Below are 15,554 nucleotides of genomic sequence, written 5' to 3' on the forward strand. Positions count from 1 at the left end.
GCTTTAGGATTCTTCTTGGAGCGGTGCCATGAAATTGGTGGAATGGAGCAGAGAGTGAAGTCATAGAGGGGCTTCCAGCAAGCCATTGGTCTTGTTTCAGCTGATATGTAGTGAACCGTACAACTTTCCTTGCAAAAGAGTAGAAAGAGATGTGGCAGTCCTCCACATGCCTTCCCATTTCATAATAATGAATGGTAGGTATGCAGTCATCCTTATTTTAAAGACCATTTCTCATCTGCCAAAATGTTTAAAAAGCTCAGGCCTCTTTGAAGGCTATTAAGTACACTCTTCTGTTACTTTCACAACTGATTATGGCAGTTTGACTTTTTGGCTCATGCAAAACAGGTAAGTGGCAGCAGAGTTTCTCATTCTTCAAGGAAAGAAGCAGCAGTCTGACAGAAGTGTCCAAGTCACATTCAGACCTCCAACTTTTTTCTTCTATGTGTTGCTTATGTAATTAAACTTCAAACTGTCCAGTTTCTGCACTCTGCCAGTCCTTACCTAGAAATTTCAAAGACCTCAATTTCACCATTCAGAAATTCTGAAACTTTCCTCGTTGCACTCACCACTGCAAAGAACACTTTCCACTTACAGTAAAAATGTAAGATTGTGCTCAGTGCATATTTCAAAGGATATGATTATGTCCTGTTTCAGCAATCAGATATAATTGATATGGCATCTGGACCTGTTATCTCTTGTATGAGTCTGGCTGCAATTTCCTTGTTTGTTGGTTTATTAATGACTCTAACAATATTGTGTATGCATTCTTTGCTAAGCACAGGACTGGGCATTCTTGGGGCACATATTGTCACTGCATCATTTTAGGATGGCCATGCATATTTTTCAGTATCCTCACTTTGGATTTAAAAGTCTAATCAAAATATTCATAGTGTTACTTAGGATTAGGGTTATTATGTACTGTTAGGATCTATGTGGTGTGAATCTCTTTGTCAAAGAAAATGTTTCCAGTTTTACACTTTTTGTTTCTCACGCTGTTTGACTGCTTCTTTTGACTTTGACCTTAGCTCTTGCAAACTCCAACTGTTTTAGAATATTTCTTAGCCAATTTTGTATTTATTCTGTGTATTGTCTGTTAGAAAATGACCATAACATATGCATTTCTCAGCTCTGGCTTTAGTACAAAATGAAAACCTTCAATGGTTACAAAACAAGAATTTTAGTGTTTGAGCTGAAATTCAAATTATTGTCGAAAGAAAGTAAATTAGAGAAATTTAACAGGAGATATCAGGATTTGGAGGGCAGCATGGTGGCGCAGTGGGTAGCGCTGCTGCCTCACAGTTAGGAGACCCGGGTTCGCTTCCAGGGTCCACCCTATGTGGAGTTTGCATGTTCTCCTCATTTCTGTGTGGTTTCCTCCGGGTGCTCCGGTTTCCTCCCACAGTCCAAAGACATGCAGGTTAGGTGCATTGGCGATTCTAAATTGTCCCGTGTGGGTGTGTGCGCCCTGTGGTGGGCTGGCTCCCTTCCTGGGGTTTCTTTCCTGCCTTGTGCCCTGTGTTGGCTGGGATTGGCTCCAGCAGACCCCAGTGACCCTGTAGTTAGGATATTATATTCTTTTTGTTTTTCTTTGATATCTGTTAATTTAGACTCAGCCTCACTAGCATGTCTTTGGAATGTGGTGAAAATAGTGGCACTTAAGAGAAAAATCCAAACAGGCAACTTATAAACTCCTCATACAATGACCAGACTAGAATCTGAAATTAAATACCTGATCTGTGAGGCAGCTGCACTAAGTGCTGCACCCCCAGTTACGTACTGAAATTATTTTATTTTACCTTTCCTCAAACTGGGTTAAAGTGGTTTTCTGTCTTCTCCCTTATTATGTGTACTTTGCAAAGATACCACACATGTTCTGTAGTTTTCCTCCTCCACACATACTTTTCTTGCACATTTTTGGCTTTCTGTTTAGTCATTTATTATACATTGTTTTACTCTGTGAAAGAAAAGGCATGCACTATTTGCCAAGCTCAATCCTTATCCTTTTTGATTGTCATTTTCTAAAACATTTTGGCATACTTATTTTACAGAAATATCTTGTTCTATTTCTACCATCTTCACAGAAACAATTTTCTTAATTATCATGTTATTTCTTGTTATGTGCTTATATTTCTTTACATACTACAGCATGTTGCAAAGGTATATAGGTTTTGGGGCACCATTAATCCTTCAAAGGTCTAAATGCACACATAACAGTTTGCTGTAGGTAATCCATTGCCATCCATTCCATATTTAGTGCTACATTTAGTCTATTTCAATAAATGTCAACCACTGTTGTATGGGGTTTTTCAAAATTAAACACAAGACAGAGAGCTTACGGGGGGGAGGCATTCTGAGCAGTGAAAACATCTTTAATAAACGATAGAAAATCATTTGATTTACATTTAATATTTACTCAGATAGCTGAGGTTTGGACACAAAAAAGAACTCTTTAGGAGTAGTAAAGGTTGGAGTCAATAGGTAAAGGTCAACTTTCATATTGAAACTCTGTCAATTGATGCATGTACAATGGCTACAGCAACATCAAAACATCTGTAGATGCAAAACTTTAACATCACCGCCAAGGTAACACAAAAGAATGCATCCATCCAAGTAATGTTCAACTATACTGAAGATGACTCTCCCAGATGAAAGGACATATCCATATCCTCACTATCTAGCCTTTTCAGACCATAACCATTACATACAAGAGAAGGAAGTTGGTAAATAAAAGAAAAAAAATATGTAAATGAGCATTAGCAGGCTGATACTAATGGAAAATACACTGTGAGCCTAAGAAAGATTTAAGGAGTAAACAGTATTTATGGGGATTAGAAGAAAGCAAGAGATTATATAAGCACAAGTTTGATTACTGTTCTTAAGTTGCCATACATAATAAAATATTATAAATTCATGAGGTAACCTTAACCATTCTATAATGTTAACCATTTACTATTATTAATACTACAGTATTACTATTATGGGTTATAAAAAATAGTTGTTTTTTCAATGTAAAAAATGTTTATAGGTGTACATGTGCCAATCCCAGCAGCAGATATCCGGAAATTACCATCACAAATTGGAAAATAGGTTTAAATGCAGTATTTTCTCTCATGGAGGTGTAGATAGATTGGTGCTTGATTTATCTCACACACTGCACTTCTGTCATCTACCTCTGATTTTTTGTCTCGTTGGTTTTCCTTAAGAATTGCTCAAGAATTTTGCAAAAAGCAGTCCTTCGGCCTTTTATTGAGGTCTTCAATTGCCAACAGGTTGAGGCACATGATACCACCAAGGTGGCAAAAGGCAACTGAATTTTATGTTTTAAACCTCACCTGCAAAAGAGACATCATAATAGAAAAGAGGCAGAATATTACTCTGGCAAGGAACCTGCAGAGTCTTGCCAGGATGCTAAAGGTCAGGCGCCAGCACAGATTCCAGATGGAAATCCTGTAGGAACAGATGATTATATTTAAGATCATTCAGAACCACTATTGGTTGATATCAAGCATAGGCAAATTATCTTTGTACTTGATATGGAATGTGATTAGTTAAACCTGAATTCAGTTACAAGCCCCTCTAGAAACAGCGTGGACTAATGCATATTCCAGTGTACCCATGAGCAAGATTCAGTATATATCACAACACATAATATTTTTCTAGAGTTTGTTTTTCTTAGCCCAATGCAAATATGAGCCACTACATCTCACATAAGATAAGACTAAAATATTCCCAAAGTCATTTTAACAGAGTGCACTCAATATTGTATATACCAATGTTCAGCTGTTAACTTATTGAATTTTGTTTAATATTACAACACGTCTGGAATATTACTACATCTGCCCTTAAGATGCATTTTGATTTTTCAAAACAGGCAACAAAATCAGGTTAACGAGGAAGTGGAAGTGGAGGGGGGCATTCACAGTCTTAATGCAATGCAGCCATCACCATTTCTGAACTTTCTGGAAGTTTTTACTCTTACACTTTTTCCTTTTGTTAAGACTAGCACCCTCTTAACTGTCTAGATGACTTTGTACCAATCTACATATTGAATATTAGAAAACACGATCATCATCTTTTATATTTGACTCAAACTATCTTGCCTTTCTGCGGTGGGCTGGCGCCCTGCCCGGGTTTTGTTTTCTGCCTTGCGCCCTGTGTTGGCTGGAATTGGCTCCAGCAGAGCCCCATGACCCTGTAGTTAGGATATAGCGGGTTGGATAATGGATGGATAGATGTCTTGCTTTTTTTGGATCAGGTGAGCCAGACTTCCTCTGGGTTGATTGCAGTTTCATTTCAGCTGGAGTACTGACATCTATGTTAAAATGTCCACTTTGTACATTACCTCAATAGCACCACCTGTAAAAGATAAAAATCTCAGAGCATTTACACTGCACCTTTTGTTGGTAGTGGGGAGGAGGCACAAATATTCTACTATAATTAAAAGATGAATGTATGAAAATATGGGATAACTTAGGCTGTCAAATGGGTGATATTGTTTGTATATGCAATTTGAAAACGTTTAATTAGGTGATTCTCCTAGGGTATCACTCCCAACAGATCTTTGATCAGAAGACAACCAGCTGGAGATTACTCAAAATACAGACCAGCCAAGAGAGACCCCACACATCTGCTGTTTACAAGATCTAACTGAACCATAAACTCCCAAATATCCAACCATTTATTAATGCTAAAATGATCATGGGCAGAGCCAACTGTTAAGACCTAGACTGAACAGCATCCTTTCTTATCAACTCAACAACTTTGAAATGAGCCAAAAGATATACCACTTTATTAAATAATCCACAGAAGACAGACTATGAAAATTAAATATGCCCCTAGGGAGACATACTCCTGAAAGGAAAGAGATTTTCTTGAAACTCAAAAAACAAGAAAAATCCCGAACATACCCAATGTCTGGCTTGAAGAAGAACCGTGAGAGACGGGAAAAAGAAAGTGAAGCATGTGACAGGTCTAACAACAGCCGTCTAGGCTCAAAAAAGAGAACAGAGATTAAGGGTTTCCTTCAGCTGCATTTAGCCTGATCTGGGAATAATCTTGATTGTGCCTCCTTTAAAACAGCACAAGTATCTGCCAGATACACCTAGAAAAAGGACAAAAATAGAAAATTGCAGTCAAATGTTGACATTCCAAATTAAATTTAATTCAAGTGACAAATAATATACAAGGGTGATATATTAACATACAGTATAGATATGAAGAGTCCGAGAGACAGATAGGAAGGACACTATATATTAGATATTAGGTAGACATGAAGGGCACTTTATAATAGACAGTGCAGTATATTAAATGTAAATAGCCAGTGTGATATTTTGATGTGAATGGCACATATAAAATATATGGATCATAGATATAGATGCAAATTACATGGGAATTTAGATTACTTTCAATATTTCTGTTGAGATGTTATTTTTTATTGTTGTGATTGTATCTCATTCATTGAATACATTTTTCCCAGGCTTTTCATGTATTATTTATATCAGGTTTCTATTCTTTAACATTTTATTACATTTGACAAGCTAATTTGGAGCAAATGGAGTGAATAAGGGTAACCTTAGGGAAACCAGGATTCACATCCCAGGTGTTCCCTGTATGGAATTTGCATGTTCTCCTTCTGACATGTCAGTATGGCTCCTTCGAGGTCTGCAGTTTCCTCCCACAGTCCAAAGACATTTAGGTTAGATGAATAGGGATTGCTAAACTGGCTGTGGTGTACATCTTTTTGTGTGTGTTGTAGACCATCAGACACAGACAGACGTGGGACAAAGGTGCAAGCAGACGCTTTTCTTTTTTTTTCTTTTTGCCATAGGAAGCGCCTTTTCCACACATACAGCACAGTTAAGTACACCAAACATTTCTCTTCTTCTTTTTCCTTCCTCTATCTTCCTTTGCCTCCAGTACTTCTCCAGCAAGCTTCATTCTCTTCCACCCAACTGGCTACTTTTATAGGGCACCAGGAAGTACACCAGGTGCTCATTGACCTAGTTCTGTATAAGCGGAAGAGCTGCAATTAAGGGCCCCTGGCAGCGCCTACGAAACCCAACAAAGCTGCACCAAACACCAGCTCCTATGGAGCTCTGTGGGAGTCAGAGGCACCGCTGCAACCCAGGGGGGCTGCCACCTAGCATTCCTGGGGAGATAATGCTCTGGATATGCTCCCTCTTCCTGTCCTTTCAGAGTAAAGGCATCCCGGCCAGGCAAAGGCCCTGGTCATACACCACAGAGTCTCCACCCTGTGATGAAGTGACACACTATCAAGAGGTTGTTCCTGCCTTGCGCCCAATGCTTACTGGAATAGACTCCAGTTTCTCTGTGATGGATGTTCTAAATGAAAGGTTTAAATTACAATTGAAGGGCTCTTCATAGTAAGTATTACAATGGGGCTGATGATGAAAGAAAGTAATTGACTATAAATTACTGTTTCTCTCGAGTAATAATGGAGTTACTTTACTTATTATTTCCTGTAAATGTAATCTTATTACTAACTACTTTACTTGTTCATTATTTTTTAAAGTCTATGCAAATATCGACCAGTTGGATGGTACAACAATGACACCCACTTGTCCTTTTAGTATTTTAGTTCATTAAAGGATTCTAAATAAAAAATAAATCTTAATAATAGAAAGAAAGCTGACTTCATCACTCAAACACGCAAATATGGAGTCAGTAAATGGTAAAATTCAGCATAAGAGAGTACTTACTGATTGGTTAGACAAGCTACCTGCAACATTTATTGTATAACACAATCAATACACCCACATCTCAGAGTTTCTCCCTTCTAAAGGCTCCTTACTCTATCAAAAAACTTAAACTTTATAATTAACTATTTTACATTCACTAACAGGACGGCATGGTGGCGCATTGGGTACCGCTGCTGCATCAGAGTAAGGAGACCAGGGTTCGCATCCTGGGTCCTCTCCCTGCGTGGAGTTTGCATGTTCTCCCTGTGTCTGCGTGGGTTTCCTCCCACAGTCCAAAGACATGCAGGTTAGGTGCATTGGCAGTTCTAAATTGTCCCCTGTGTGTGTGTGCGTGCGAATGTGTGCCCTGCCCAGGGTTTTTGTTTCCTGTCTTGCGCCCTGTGTTGGCTGTGATTGGCTCCAGCAGACCCCCGTGACCCTGTAGTTATGTAGTTAGGATATAGCGGGTTGGATAATAGATGAATGGACATTCACTAACAATTAAGTGAAGAGTGAGATGACTTACAGTACTTGTATACAGGCATCTCTTTCATTTTTACAGGAACTTTACAGAAATTTGTTGAGAAATCAAAATACAGGCATTAGCACTATATTTTACATCAGATGATATTTGTAGTGTTTTCATTTGATTAGATATTAAACACTTTTTTGCCTTGTAAATTTAACACCTTATTAGTACTTTGATCAAGAGGCTGTACATTACAATGGACCACATATTTTAATGTAGCAATCATATGTATAATTATACATTTCCCAGACACCGGACAAATTTCACTTTGCTTTGTCTCTCTTAAACTAGAATTAAATCATCTTCATTGATAAAAAATAGTGTACATATTCACTGCATATCAGGCAGGGGATGCAGATCAGGCAGCCACATTTACTCCTTGCACATTATGTAAGAAGGAATTCCTTCCCTTAATGACATTTACATATTTTTTGTGTGATGCAAGAAACACAGTTCTAGCTAAGTCAGCAACTTGAATGTGATTGCAAAACTTTAAAGTGAAGCTGTTACTAGGAAATGTGAATAGATTACTGTAATGTGTTACATTGTACCATAATACACACGATTCTGCTGAAAATACAATGCACTGCTTGTTGTGAGGAGCAGATACTAGGCTGCCATAAATCTCAATAATGACTAACTACCACTGAATCCTTCACTCCCATAGTATTTTTCAATATAATTTACAGCTTAGTTAAGCTATGAAATATCTCTGCACTTTTTTTATTACTACTATTTATGTAATTATCTGCTTAGGTTTAGGCAGGATTTATCCAGTTATTCAAATAAAATCGCATTTGCACTTCCCCCTTACTTAAATCAAATCTTATAGAATTATATTACCATGCATGGGTTTTGTATGTAAAAAAGGGACCAGATATCAATACAGGAAGACACTCAAAGTAAGCGACACGTAATTGACTCTTGTCTATACAACTGATGCAACTGAAGACTGCGTATATATACCTGTGGTACAGGGTACTGTGGTGGATCAGTGGCCACATGTCGTTGAAAGTCTCTGATGGTTCCACACTTGGGGATGTCCTCCACCCATATTCCTTCATACACCTGGCCTTTGTCAAAGTAGAAAAACTTGCCAGGGCCATGCTTTTTGCCTCCTTTCCAATAACCTTCGTAGTAGTTTTCATTTTCTTGGATTTAAAAAGAATACGTTCCAAAATGAAACATTTGGTATTGGTTTTAGATTTTTAGAACATTTTTTAATTAATAGATGAGCTCTGCCTCTAGCCATTGTTTTCGCCTACTACTTACCGAGCTCCTCCAATGTGTGTCTGTTGGTATGCAACACAAATTACATAGCAGTCACATGATGGGAGAAGCAGAAGTTGTAAAAAGGGGGAACTCAAATGGTGCTGTTAATCTGTGTGTACAGTGTGTACGAGGGCTACTACAATAAGTTCCTTTTGTACCCAACTGTTTCTAATTCTTGATGCTTTGAATTTTGCTTTTGAACAGTGATTTTTAGGAACCATCCCCTGATTATCTTGCATTTTCTGGGTCTGGCCTTCTGCCAGATTTCAAAACAATTCTTTAGATAACAGACTTGCTATTCTAAATGATGATTGTTTTACTGTTTCCATTATGTTTTTTTTCTTGAAGTTAGGGTTAGGGTTTTTCACTTCCAGTGAAGATACAGTTTTCAGTGTATGCCATACTATGGTTTTGGGACTTGGCTTTTCTTAGAAAGAATCTAGCATTGATGGGCAGCAATGCATGCAACAGATGGGTGTATGTCTATTTGGCCTGCACATTAAACATTCAAATTCAGAACTTCATGAAGATGTTTCATTCTTTTAATGAAAGACACCATTTCTGTAGTGCTTGTATTACTTTGCTAGTAAAAAATGTGTGACAAAACTTCAATTTAAAGCACATACCAGTGAGGGACATGAAGAGTGTACTTAAAAGCAAGTAAATAGCATTCATGCAGTTGGTGGACAAACAAATAGATGGCCATACTTAATAGATGCATTCCTTGACCATCTTGTTTATCCTTCAGCCATTCTCCTTCATAAATGCTGCCATCTCGGAAATACATTCTACCCCATCCACTTCTCTGGTCCCTGCTCCATTCTCCTTCATAAAACTCATTTTCTGAATAGTTGTACTTTCCGATCCCCTAAATAAAAGAAGCCAGTTCATGAATCCAAGTCTCAATGACAATATTCACTGGATAAGTACAAACTAATACAATGTAAAACTTCAGAGACATTCTGATTAACCTGATCCATGTGACTTTAAATCACCTCATTATTAAAAGTGAAAATAAATACTACAGTATATTAAATTTATTTGTTATATACAGTTATGATACTTTCATTTTATGAAAATAATTTACTTTGGAACTCAACTAAATGAGAATGAATGTACAGTATATATCTCCATTATATAAAAAAATCCTAGGACGAGACAAGACTTTTTAGCCTGGAATGAGACGTGACTTTTTCAGAAAGATACTTTCAAGTCCCGCGAGACGAGACTTTGTGCCAAGAGATTTAACCACGCCCAGGGCCGGATATAAAAGACAAAGAGTAGATGACAAAGTAGAACGTTGTAAAGAGGTTCCAAAACGATAAACATGCAGAGCAGGTTAGAGTTAATGAAAGTACTAATATTCGAAAGTCTCAAAAAAATGATAGTAAAGATCGCATTAACGCAAGCAAATGGAAATTATTACTCATTGAAATAATGGAACAGCAAAACAAGATTGAATATATTGGTCGGATTGAAACTTTAAGTCGGAGACTCATAGATCATCTAATTTGTGTTGCCATCGGGGAGAAGTAGTGTTTCTTCCCAAAAAGGAGGCGTATCCACGAGAATTAAAAGATTTGTTGTTTGGTGTAAGTGAAATCCACATACGTGAACAGCAGAAGCATGAAGTGGCTGGAGCGTAGCACAGGCCGGGGGGTTGGCAAATGAAGTGAGCAGGGGGCAAATTCCCCTAGTATACTTATATCATAATGACCATTGCATTTCTTTTCTGGACCTAGTCATTTTAATGCAGAGTCACACATGCCAGAAGCCAATCACATCAATACTGGGAAGAATGAGGTGGCAATGCTACTGCATGGTCTTACTTATGTGAATACACATGGGATTAATTTAAAGTTACCCATTTTCCTAACCTGAACATCTTTAGGGTGTGGGGTAAAGCCATATTACAAAAAAAAAAAAACAAAACACACACACACCGAGAATGTACAATGTATTAACTGTGTAATTCATGAACTGTGACAGTACCATATGACACAGGAAAACTTACACACTTTAGGAAATAAACAGGGGAAATATCACTCTTGCTATTAAGATTAGAGCCACAAGGCAGCCAGTGCAATAGTGTGGGTTAACCATTTTAAAAGGAAGACCAATGAAGACTAAGAGAATATTAATACTTTTTCTCCAGACTGCTGGGTGAGAGGAAAAATTGCTTTACTAAATGGGTATCCATTTACAATATGCAGAGTAATCTTAGATATATGTAGAAAGAGAGAGAGAGGTTACAAGGAGAATGCTTATGATGTTCGTCAGGCGGCTATGAAACTAAGTCACCCCATTGCACATATGAGCAAAGCCAATGGGGCAGTTTTAAGTTTTGTCATTTCCCTAGATACTTTGTGTTTATCTTTGCCTTACAAATTTAGAACAGTTAAAACACTATTAGGAAATATCTCTTTTTTGGCATTATTTTTAATGTATCCAGTTGCCAGTAGATTTCTTTTCATATAATGATTTAGAATATCAGGTATGGATGCACACTTACTTCTTTCAGGCCATTTACCCATCCTCCAGAATACACCTCTTTATATTTTCCAGTCTCAGGATCAGGAATACTCAGTATCCCATAGTTGCCTCGTTTTCCCTCTTTCCAAAATCCTTTATACCTGGATGCAGGGTTCTTCAAAATTTCAACTCCTCTTCCTTTTTTTATAAACAAAAGAGGACTATGGAAATAGTAACTAAGTTATAAATACAAAATTAACTAGAAAAGTATATCCATTTATTTGGTGTTTATTAATAAACATTTCATACTTAGAAATGATGATAACTTTGAATGGTATACAGTATGTTGCTATAAGAGCAAGTCTACCTTTTTACACCAAGAACAAACCCCTTTTGTTTTTAAACAGAACCATTCCATACTAGACACATCATCAAGATGCTTTATAAGCACAGAGCAGTACAATTATTCATGTACCCTAGAACATAGACTGTCAGGTGTATACCAACCAGGCATTCCTACAAAATCAAAAGAGTGTGGGCAGCAGAACCCCATTTCCCTGAGCGAACAGGCTGCAACTCAGGGCACCACCGTATAAGAGCCAATTTATTCTTTCCATATACATGGATCCGCATGTGGAAAACAAAACGTAAATTTCAACTCATTAATAGATGAACACACTACAAAGGACACACTTCAGACACTTTCCGGAAGAACCATAAACATCTATGTGGTCATATATTTTATAGTATGAAAGGATAGCCATTTGTTTTGCTGGCACTCTTTGTGCACAAATGAAGCAAGCATCTTTTTGCACCACATAAGTGGTCAATGTGGTCAAGTGTACACAGGGCAAAACAACAGAGGAGCATGGGTGGCTCTATCTATTTTTCTATATATGTTTCATTATAGCTGCAATAATAAAAAAGTACAAAAAGTAATAATAACAAATAAAAATTGTACACAATATTAAAATATCTTTAAAAGACAAGTAGTCAGCCAAACCCATTCGCAGACTTTGTTTGCATTTACAATCATTTAAATGTTTGTTTTCTGTAATTTAGTTGTTTTTTATAGTGTAGTGTACCAGTGGAAGCTCGGTTAAGAAGGGAGGTTATTATTAGTGAGCAGCAGAATGGTTTCATGCCAGGAAAGAACACTGCAGATGTGATGTTTGCTCTGAGGGTGTTGATGGAGAAGTTTAGAGAAGGCCAGAATGAGTTGCATTGTGTCTTTGTGGACCTGGAGAAAGCAAATGACAGGGTGCCTCGAGAGGAGCTATGGTATTGTATGAGAAAGTTGGGAGTGGCAGTGAAATATGTAAGAGTGGTACAGGATATGTGCACTTACCATCCTTCTTGTTGTCTTGCCACTCGCCAGTATACTGATCTCCGCTGATATAATAGACTGTGTGTCTCAAGCCACACTTCTGGGCATTCCTGTCCCACTCCTTCCAGAGAGGTTGAAACTCCCTGGGTTTCCGCAACCAAGGCATTCTTCCTGTATAAAGAACAATTTAACGAGGAGCGAAATGTCATTACTGTTTTTTTTTTTCACAAGTCTTAAATAACAAAATCTTTCCACAGGATTACAGCATAAAAATAATCATTTGCTTCCTTTACATCACATTTGTTATTATGTATGTCAATTGAGACATTCTTGTGGCTACAATAGCCCTTGTAAATCGGATGTCTGCATGACTTTTTTACAGCAAAGTTCAGACATGCAGTATGTCATGTTGCACACATTTTGAAATATCTGAAGATGCAAACAATAGATAGGAAATTCTTATATGGGGTGTGTAATCTGGAATGGAGCTACCTGCTGGACTGCACTCTAGCGATCCGCTTCTTATATCCTGTCCTGAGGTTCAACAAGAAACAACGCAGCTTTTTACATCTCCTGTGAATATGAAAGGGTATTGCTAAAAACTATCTCAGAGATTTGTTCTAACTATCTCAGAGATTTGTTCTAACAAGAAATGTTGCTTTTTAATCAATCAGTCATCCATAGTATCCTGTTCAAAGTTGGCTCCTGCCTTGCTCCCAGTTCTGCCAGGATAGGCTATGGTCCTCCACTACCCTGAAATGGATTATCAAGGTTTGCAAATGTAGTCATATTATTTCGGAACTCTGTTACTTCCATTCAATATATTATTAATAGCTTAGTAAATAAAGGAGATTTTAGAACAATTTAGGTCTCTTTTCAAATTTAGAATTTAACAAAAAAAAATCAACTTATGAATAATTCAGGCAATAGATGCAGAAATCTTAAGAGGGTTGTTGACACAAATCCTGATAATCTTTATCATAAATGTCAAAATAATTGAACCTCTCCTTAAAACTGGACACTCATTTGTACATGTAACAAACAACATAACATTGTGAAACCCTCTTCAGTCCAAATCTAGGGTGTGGGCTGCAGCCCATCCTAGCAACATTAAGGGCATCACAAGAACCTGCCTTGGACAGACTGCCAATCCATTGCAGATGTATGATGTAGATATACAGTATATGTGTATCCCTGATTTCACATCATTGGATAAAGACATTATTTAAAAAAAAACAAAACTTAAATATCTTTCTGTGTGTTGGGTTCAACTGCCAGGAGCTGCTATGATTGAATGGCATGTCAAGATTCTAAAGGACCTTTGGGCTGGGCAAAGGTCTTGCGCTTCACAATGTGGTAAGAATGGTGTTGATTGAGGCAGGTGCTAGTGTTATGGCACCGCTGGTTTAAGGCTGACATTCAAATGGAGTATGTGGTGGCATTTATGAGCACCAACAGTTGTAAACAAGCTTTTACTTGTAGGTGTAAAATTGTAAGATAATTGGTAAAGTATAATTTTCTGTTCAATCTCCATTAAACTTACCCGGTGTTGGTATGTTTGAGGTGAAATTTAACTATGTAATGTACCAGTAAGTATTAATCTGTAATTTGTCCTGAAGTGTGTGAGTAGGGGGACTACTGGAAAGCACTCTACAGCATTGTGCTATGGTGTGGCTGCCACTGAAGCAGTATCACCCTTCTTTGTATGCCAGGAATTCAGGTAGCGATACTAAGAGAAACAGAATGAGAATCTAAATTATTTAATTGACAGCGGCATGAGACTCTATACATGATTTTCTTGTTTATATTAAAGCATAAGAAATGTTGAGAACAAACTGAGATCATTCAGACAATCAAACTCATTTATCTCTAAAAACTCTATGCTTTTGAAAACAGATGGCCAGTGGGAAAGGCTACCACACCATTATTTCTAAGCAAGCTGACAAACTATTTTAACCATTTCAGTATGTAACTGCTTTTAGTACATTACAGCCAGTAATTAGATCTTATAATATGAATTGTGACTTATAAAAGAAAAACAGTGGAGGCCATTTGAAATTGCAGCCCACCATCCTAACAATTAGCACCCAGCACATTGCAGGCAAACGTATCTTCATAACGCACCTTGGACAAACTACTCGAATTAAAACAGTGCAATCTGTTTTTATACCACTTTGAAATGGTGGCCACACCCTGCTGGAAGGAACCAATACTCACAGACCCATTAGGGCGGGGCTATTTCTTAGCTTAAGCAAGCTAAGCAACCACTTGGAGGCCCCAATCCCACGCAAAGAACGGGATGGGCTTCCCAAAGTAAGTTGCTTATTGTGCCCAAAAGTCTACAAACGGTCCATGTTTAGGTTATATAGGGATTATCAGATTCGTTTAGGATGAGCACAGTAATTACATTTTCTGGGCTGATGTATTAATATATTTATCTATCAAAATCTGATATATTTGTAAAAAAAATCTGTCCAGGGAAAAAGTAATAAAATGGCGTAATTCAGCTTTCCTACAAGCGAATTCCAGTGCACCTCAGTTGTACAGTACAGAGGGACCGTTCAGTTGTTTTTCGCAGTGGAGAACGGCACTGCCGTATCTAGGGAGCTGGTGTCCTTAAGAATGGTGGCACTTGGTACAAATTCGGACTTTTGGGCAGCGGACCCTATAACGGAAATAAACGTTGCGTCGCCAAACAAACCCAAACCGCACTTGGATTATGCGACTAAAACCTCAGGATATGGAATATCAGGATACCCTCGTTTACGGTGACCGAGACCTGGTCGGTAAAACCGCTGTCATTGGTTAAAATTGAATTTAAATATTTAGCGTGCATTGTTCGTAACGAGGTCAAGATGTATTTTTCTTAAATTACCCGACGGATTAGAAATATTCCATTTTGTAAATATTAGCAATGTGATTCCCTTTTATTTCCAATTTGCCGTGTAAATGCTATAAATCATATAGGCTTAACTGCAAATCTTAACCCGGGGAGTGAACCCTTTCGAAGTGTTCACACTTTTTAAATTGTTCATGCATCTATCCGTTTGTGAACTTCCTTGAGCTGTTTAAAGGTAACGGTAATCCAGTGCATATAAGCACGATTCAGCCCTGGACGGGACGCTGTCATTTGTTCACAATTAATCTTAACATTCACTTCTTGGGGAATTTTTGGGAAACCGGAGAATCCGGCGACAGTCCGCAAAGAGGTAGGAAAAAATGTTGAATTCCAAGACGTTTTTACTCTTCCGGGGAT

General features: G+C 37.8%; 1 protein-coding gene across 1 annotated transcript; it reads right to left on the minus strand.

Annotated features, from left to right (window-relative positions):
• Window positions 1-4,765: 4,765 nt before the first annotated feature.
• Window positions 4,766-12,464, minus strand: LOC120540486 (MORN repeat-containing protein 3-like). The gene is made up of 5 exons (XM_039771324.1): window positions 12,320-12,464; window positions 11,012-11,169; window positions 9,208-9,367; window positions 8,194-8,378; window positions 4,766-5,101 (listed from the first exon to the last, which is right to left on the minus strand). The coding sequence occupies exons 1-5, from the start codon at window positions 12,462-12,464 to the stop codon at window positions 5,024-5,026; spliced, it is 726 nt and encodes a 241-aa protein (XP_039627258.1). The 3' UTR covers window positions 4,766-5,023.
• Window positions 12,465-15,554: the final 3,090 nt, after the last annotated feature.

Source organism: Polypterus senegalus, chromosome 12 (assembly GCF_016835505.1).
Source record: "Polypterus senegalus isolate Bchr_013 chromosome 12, ASM1683550v1, whole genome shotgun sequence".
NCBI classification, from domain to species: Eukaryota; Metazoa; Chordata; class Cladistia; order Polypteriformes; family Polypteridae; genus Polypterus; species Polypterus senegalus.

Excerpts from the sequence above, each read along its gene's own strand:
- LOC120540486 (XM_039771324.1), bottom strand. The coding sequence starts at position 12,464 with ATGCCTTGGTTGCGGAAACCCAGGGAGTTTCAACCTCTCTGGAAGGAG. Across the intron at positions 11,170-12,319 it reads GCAAGACAACAAGAAGGATG|GAAGAGGAGTTGAAATTTTG; the intron begins GTAAGTGCACAT and ends TTATAAAAAAAG. Across the intron at positions 5,102-8,193 it reads CACAGTACCCTGTACCACAG|GTGTATCTGGCAGATACTTG; the intron begins GTATATATACGC and ends TCCTTTTTCTAG.